The sequence below is a fragment of the Aplysia californica genome, unplaced genomic scaffold (genome assembly GCF_000002075.1).
Source record: "Aplysia californica isolate F4 #8 unplaced genomic scaffold, AplCal3.0 scaffold00041, whole genome shotgun sequence".
Taxonomy (NCBI): domain Eukaryota; kingdom Metazoa; phylum Mollusca; class Gastropoda; order Aplysiida; family Aplysiidae; genus Aplysia; species Aplysia californica.
This window is the reverse complement of record NW_004797311.1, coordinates 702,554-709,170: the sequence shown is the minus strand read 5'-3', so window position 1 is coordinate 709,170 and position 6,617 is coordinate 702,554. Positions and strand designations below refer to the sequence as shown.

At 36.0% G+C, this 6,617-nt stretch overlaps 1 protein-coding gene across 1 annotated transcript in view; it reads right to left on the bottom strand.

The window, feature by feature from the left end:
* Positions 1 to 6,617, bottom strand: part of LOC101856784 (ATP-dependent RNA helicase SUPV3L1, mitochondrial) — a 21,233-nt gene that overhangs the window by 5,515 nt on the left and 9,101 nt on the right. The window contains exons 6-13 of the mRNA XM_005092123.3: positions 6,286 to 6,454; positions 5,445 to 5,556; positions 4,482 to 4,651; positions 3,914 to 3,965; positions 2,757 to 2,885; positions 2,079 to 2,172; positions 1,379 to 1,598; positions 656 to 736 (exon numbers count right to left, since the gene is read on the bottom strand). Coding sequence (XP_005092180.1) covers positions 656 to 736; positions 1,379 to 1,598; positions 2,079 to 2,172; positions 2,757 to 2,885; positions 3,914 to 3,965; positions 4,482 to 4,651; positions 5,445 to 5,556; positions 6,286 to 6,454 — 1,027 coding nt within the window. The remainder of the gene's footprint in view (positions 1 to 655; positions 737 to 1,378; positions 1,599 to 2,078; positions 2,173 to 2,756; positions 2,886 to 3,913; positions 3,966 to 4,481; positions 4,652 to 5,444; positions 5,557 to 6,285; positions 6,455 to 6,617) is intronic.

The window sequence follows — 6,617 nt, the reverse complement described above, 5'->3', positions numbered from 1 at the left end:
TCAAAGGGGAGGGGGGGGGGGATAAAAACAGAAGCTATCAGATATCAGAGGAAATAACAAGGAGCTGCATTATAGAACAAAATCTCCTCATATATTTGAGCGTTTGTGTTTTGTCTCTACTAACAGCCTCAATAATGGCCATTTTGACCATAAGTGTAAACCATTTTCTTTTACATGTTACTGCCCTTTCAAAAGCTAGAGAAGAATGTTGAGCAAAAAATTTCCATAATACCTTGTTTTTATGCATAGTAGTAGGTCTGAAATATTCAAAAATATTGTTATGCTATCTGATCATACAGTAACAGCTAAACAACCGATACTTTCAGACTGTCCTGAAATAGGAATGTAAAAATTGTATATTTAACTTAACTTTAATAAGTACTAGGGGAGTAGGTCATTTCCTTGGAAATAACAATTTTGTATTTTTTTTACAGAATATGCAAATGTCTTTGATTGATTTAAGATCCCAAAGAGTCTTGTATGACACAAAAGCAGGGATTTGGACTGGATATTTCGGAAATATTATGTTTAAATTACATTCACACAGATTTCAGATCAGTCTAAAGAAGTGATCTTTAATGCTTTTAAGTGAATAACAAAAAGAAAAGAAAAAGGTCAAATTTATCTAACATTTTACACTCTGTCAAATACTTACTATCAAATTTGACAAAGAAGCCTTAGGGAGATGGTAGGCAAACAGTTCAATCTGATCAGCAGTTGGATGTAATCCTCCTTGCTAAAAGAGAAAAAACAAAAACAATCTATTTGTACTTGCATAATTCTCAAGAGTCATTAAAAATGAGCAAAGAACTTTGTTAAATAAAATCACTTTGGTATGATAACAATCAAATATGAAAAACACATGAATAATCATTACTGGCCTCAAGACCTCCTGTTTCAGTTCTTCTAACAACAGACAGGTAAATGGGAAAGTAATCGTTTACAGTTTATAATTTTTTTGAAAAGAATCTTATCCAAAGGTTGCATTACATTAACTTCCTTGAATGACCTGTTCATTCTAATTTCCTGTCTCAGTCCCATGGAGGACATAAGAGGTGACACACGGTCAGACACTCACACGCCACCTTTGTTTTTCTGCCATTATTGATAATGGTAGCAGGGTGAACAAAAAACCCCCCAAAAAAGTATTTTTGCAAAGGGCACAGCATGCTACTCTGAAAATATAGCTTACAGTACTCTCAGATAAAAACAGAAGAAATTGCATACATAATACTTTATCTTCAGCGAGTCCCTTATTGTATTTGATATAATATTTGATAACAAATATACAAAGATTTCCTTAGGTGAGAAATCTCGTCTGCTGAGGAATTATCTTACATTCTTACACAGAAACATGCACGTTATTCTTGTCATTTACCATAATTGGTTCAATCGGTTGTTTCACGATATCCTTCAATATTCGTAAATCTTTTGCAAAGAATGTCGTCACTTCTCCATTCTCATAGAGCGTGTTGTAGCGACCAGCCCTACCCCCTATCTGAAGGGCTTGAGACGTTGAGATGAGGTCCATTTCGATGTCTCCTTTTTCATTTAGCATGGGTTTCATCACAGAGTAGAACACAATACGTTTAATGGCTCTGAAATAAGAAAATAGGGTTCATTACTGGGTCAAACTGCATCAACTTTAGACCTCTATTTTCAGGACATTTTCTTGTTTAAAATCTGTGACCACAACTTGAATTTCCATTGAAGGGGATAGGATGTCACAGTAACATCCATCTATGCTAAGACGGAAAGCCTAAAAGAAACCCAAAACAAATTACATTCAAAAAGGAACTTGTAAGGTCTTCTCGTTCATCTTCTTCTTCTAATTCAATCTTCCCTGCAGGGAATGAAAAACAAAAGATGCCCTCTTTATAGTCAAGCATCTTGCCAACTAAAGCTACAGTAACAGAATTATTAACCCTTTGGAGATCAAAAGGTAGAAGATTCTATCAATGTTTATGACAGTCCTTAAATCAGACACAGCTAGAAAGCCTGTAAAAAGTGTACCATTTTTTGGGTTCCCAAAGTTTCATGAAAAAATCTACTTGAAATGTGCTGAGAGACAGACTTACAAATTCAATCCCATTCCAATGGCATCCGTAGCAACCATGACTTTGCAAGAGTTGTTGGGATCATTAAACTTGGCAGCTTGAGCAAGCTTTGTTGCTGTCATAGAAAGAGAAACATAAGAAAAACATGTGTCACAAAACATAAAATTTCAAAATATGCAATCATTTTCATTTTGTTACGGGTTTTATGAAGAATGATAAACAGCAAAGGGCATGAAAGGACAAGTTATACAGACGCAGCAGCCTCTAGCAAACGTGGATTTGAAAAATCACCTGCAGGCCATATCCAACAGACTTGCATTAATACCCAAAGGGGAAAAGCAGGAAGACCAAGACAGCCGACATTATACACCTCTTCTACTTCTAAAAGAAAAAAAAAATATACATGTCATCAAACTTGAAGAAGTGATTGTGTATGCAACCTCCACTATAAATGGTCTCTTAGTAATTAATTCTCAGTGAATTTGAGCCAGAAATGAAAATAAACATAGCCAATACTCTAATCAGATAAATTACCCCATGAGACGCAAGAAGAGTGATTATATCTTTTAAATAATATTGGAATCAAAATTTTCTATCACATATTAACTTCATATCTCATTGTCAAGAGTAATCATTCTTACACATATTAACTTCATATCTCATTGTCATGAGTAATAATTCTGACGGAGACAAACTTACAAGGAGGAAGGGACCCATAGATGACTGCACATTCTTTGTTTTGCTGTTCAAGTTGTTTAGTCACATAATAAATGTCATTTTTGTTGAAGCACACAATGCAATCCCCTGGTCTGACATTCTCAAACTTCTCTGGAAAATGCAAATGCAAAAAATAAAAAAAAATTTTTTAGGAAATACAGCAAGAAAACAATAATTTAATCATAGTTTATGAGGAAGAACAGCAATGAACTGTACAAGACTATGTGAAGGACATGCATCTTTCCTAAACTGGTGGAAAATAAAAGACTCTACAAATTGGACCCACTTTTGTTTCTTTTTGCTTTAATAAAGTTTTACGCCACTTGCAACTGCATATGAACACAAAGGGGTGGATGTCAACAGAGAAGTCCAAACGGGGAATCAGGCTCACTCTGCTCACCTCACTTGCCTCAACAGCACAAAGTCTGCTTCTACTATCAAGGAACCCTCGAAATAGCAGTTCACAAGAGAGTGACAAACATACTAAAGAAGTACAGGAAAATTACAATAGTAAAGATGAGGAAAGAAAAAGCAGCAGTTCCCCCAATGTTGCTCCGGCACAGTATGAGCATGACATTGATAAATCAGCCAGTTTACAATTCTACTGTGCATAAGAACATGTTAATATCCCACCTTTGGGAATGGCCTAAAGACAACTTCAGTCAGTAGCACTGCCCTGGTGGAGATGACCCACTTTAGTCACGTATGCTAGAAACATTTGATACCCAATTTTTCGTAATTTTCAATTCTCAAAAGTTAATGGCAGCTTTGTGGACTTAAAGCATTCTCAGAACTAGGCATAGACACTAACTATGAGCATGAAAGTAAACACTATGAATCCTCCCGATTCCACAGACTTCGACCAACATGAAAATGGAAAAATAAAATCATAATGTAAAACCCCCACCCCAACCCCAAATAACAACCAATCCCAAGACAAACAAAAATCAATTGACTCAATATACTAGGTGTGAACATCAAAATCATTAGTGGACATGAATAAAGCTTTATGTATATATGCTGCTAATCCTACCAAAGTAGGAGAGGATTGGTCAAGAATTTTATAAGAAATTATGCAAAAAAAGATTTTTAAAAAAAGATGGGGAAAAAAAATTAGGCTATGACCTCAATATACTCACCAACAGCATGGTCTAAATAAGAGAGATTTGTGAGTCGCTTGTATCTTCTCACCTGCAAAAACAATTTCAAGTTATTGCTATTTTCGACAATGTTGATGAAATAATATCCACAGCTAAAGAAAGTATTCAATGTTCTCACTATTGTAAGAAGGGAAAAAAGAGGCCTGATTTTCTTCTTAAAGCTTTTCCAATCGACAAAATTTCAATCACTTTCATAGAAATACTTAGATATTCTTTGAAATGAGAAAAACAGGGGATAAATAGTCTGCTTGTGAACCAATCCTTCAGTCTGAATATCAAAAACAAGGCATATATATGATCTCGAACAGCACTCACTTAAAGAATATAATTTGAATGGAATCCTGTACAACTAAGCATCGATTATAAAGGGCATACTAGTACCACACATACTTCTTGAAATCCAGGAGCTTTACAAAAGCGAGGTAAAAAAAAATCTCCAGTTGACCTTTAAACTAGGACCTTGAGGAAAATATACACCAGACATAGATACTCAGAAAGATGCATTATGTAAAAAACTAATTAAGATAAAGAAGCAAATTTCCCATACCTCTACTTCCTCGCCAGTGGTGAGTGCCAACTCTCTCACCAAGTCAATAGACGAGGCTTCTCCACACACATGAATCTCCTCGGCATACAGACCCAGAACAGCGCGGGTCCACGCCCATCCTCGCTGAGCGTCCCTGATCATTTGGATCTCATCTACCACTGCTACATCATCTGTAGAGTAAACATTATCATGAAACAGCATACCTGTACAACTGAACGCTCTCCCAATACCAGCTTGTATATTCTACCTCACCATAAACATCCTTCAGCAGACATGCAGCTCATCATGCTCATAATGACTGCTCAGTGTAAGATTCCATCAAGCATCACTCTTCCTAATGGCATATGGCAGAATCTTATACTAAGCAGTCGATACTGATATAGTTCACAAAGTGTTGTTTGTTTTGACAAAGGAGAGCTCATTTATAGCTGGTTGAAGTAAGGAAAAAGAAGCTGGAATGTGCTTTCTAAAAGTCACCATGTTTTGCTCACAAAGCAGGATAACAGACTAATGATCTTAAGAATCTCAGTCTTATACTGGTATCTTCCCACTTTAGCATACTAGAAAGGGTCATTTGGTATACCAAAACTTTGTTCGTGTGGCATGGCTTTATAGATACATAATGAAAGCAATAAAGAATACATCGATCTCAGAGCCGATAGAAAAAGATGAAAAAGGAAAGTACTACTGCAGTAATACAAAACATATGTCAGAAATAAAAAGCAACAACAGATGATTGGCTCTGTTGTACGTGGGTCCTTCAGAACGAACAAATTTATATTCTAAAATTTTCAGCAACTACATAAAACTTCATGAACCCTAATTAAAATACACTTTAATTCAATAGCACCAAGATTATGTAGACCTAATTTAATTTCCATGATAACTTAATAATTAACTTCTATTCTTCTAAACAAGAAGAGGAATGCCAAAATGTTACAGCACAGAGGACAATGTACATACACTGAGTGGTCAGGCTGGTCATTTCTACTGTACATGCAACATGACTGGACTGTGAGCCATCCTCATTTGCATGTCGTCGTTCTTCACCAGTAACAAGATCACATGGAGTTCCCTACATACAAGAAAACAAAAAACACAGAAATTATAGTAAATCCAACCACCCTTGGGTTTGTAATCCTCAGTTTCATCATGGACGGAAGGAGGAAATTTCTTTTAGTTCTTCAACATCTGAGATTAATTGAAACATGAATAAACAGAAAAACTGTAGAGATTTTGGTCACATACAATTTCTGAAAATTATAAAATATTGTTAAGTCCAGAATTGTTCTTGTATTTGTGATAATTGTGCAAAGACATCAGAAAAAGTTATGCATGGTTAACTCAGAACCGGAGGCAAACATTTTTCAATTTGCGTTGGGAAAGAAACCTAGCTCATGTCAACAGATAGTTCATTATCTCTTTTCAAGGTCAACGTAGAGATACAATTTTCTTTCAAGACCAAAAGAAACAGACTATCCCTTTAGTAAAAAAGGGAAAAGAAGTTAGAGAAAAATCGTTTTTACTTCATTCAATTTAGAGTGTCAAAAGGAACTAAATATTTGACAGACAAAACAAATCCTCAAAACAATCTCAAACTTCTGTTCTTTTTTTTTTTTTTTAAATCTTTAAAGCAGACAAATGTCTCCACTGCCTAGCTCATCTTAGTACAAAAGGTGACTTTTAAGTCAATGATAAAGCCTGCAACTTACATAAGATTAGATAGCTGTCCAGGTGACCTAAGCATGATGTCTTACTGAAATAGAGATGAACAATTTTGCTTTAAAATTGTTCTGGCACTTACAGCCTCATTGCACTTGTGGTAGACCTCTGAAGCCAAAAGCTTGAGAGGGCCACAGTAGATACCAGATTTGGCATTGATGAACCTTTCCAGGGCCTGGTAAGTCTTTCCACTGTTGGTCGGGCCAGCATGGAAGATGAACTTTCTTTGCATAGACCGTGCCTCTGGGTACCTGAATACAAGGTGAAATGACCAGATCTACCAGGAGAAAATAAAACATCATCTGCGTGTGTGTGTGTGTGTGTGTGTGTGTGTGTGTGTGTGTGTGAGAGAGAGAGAGAGAGAGAGAGCCTGTGCGTGTGCATGTGTGCGGCATGCCTGTATGTGTGTGTGTA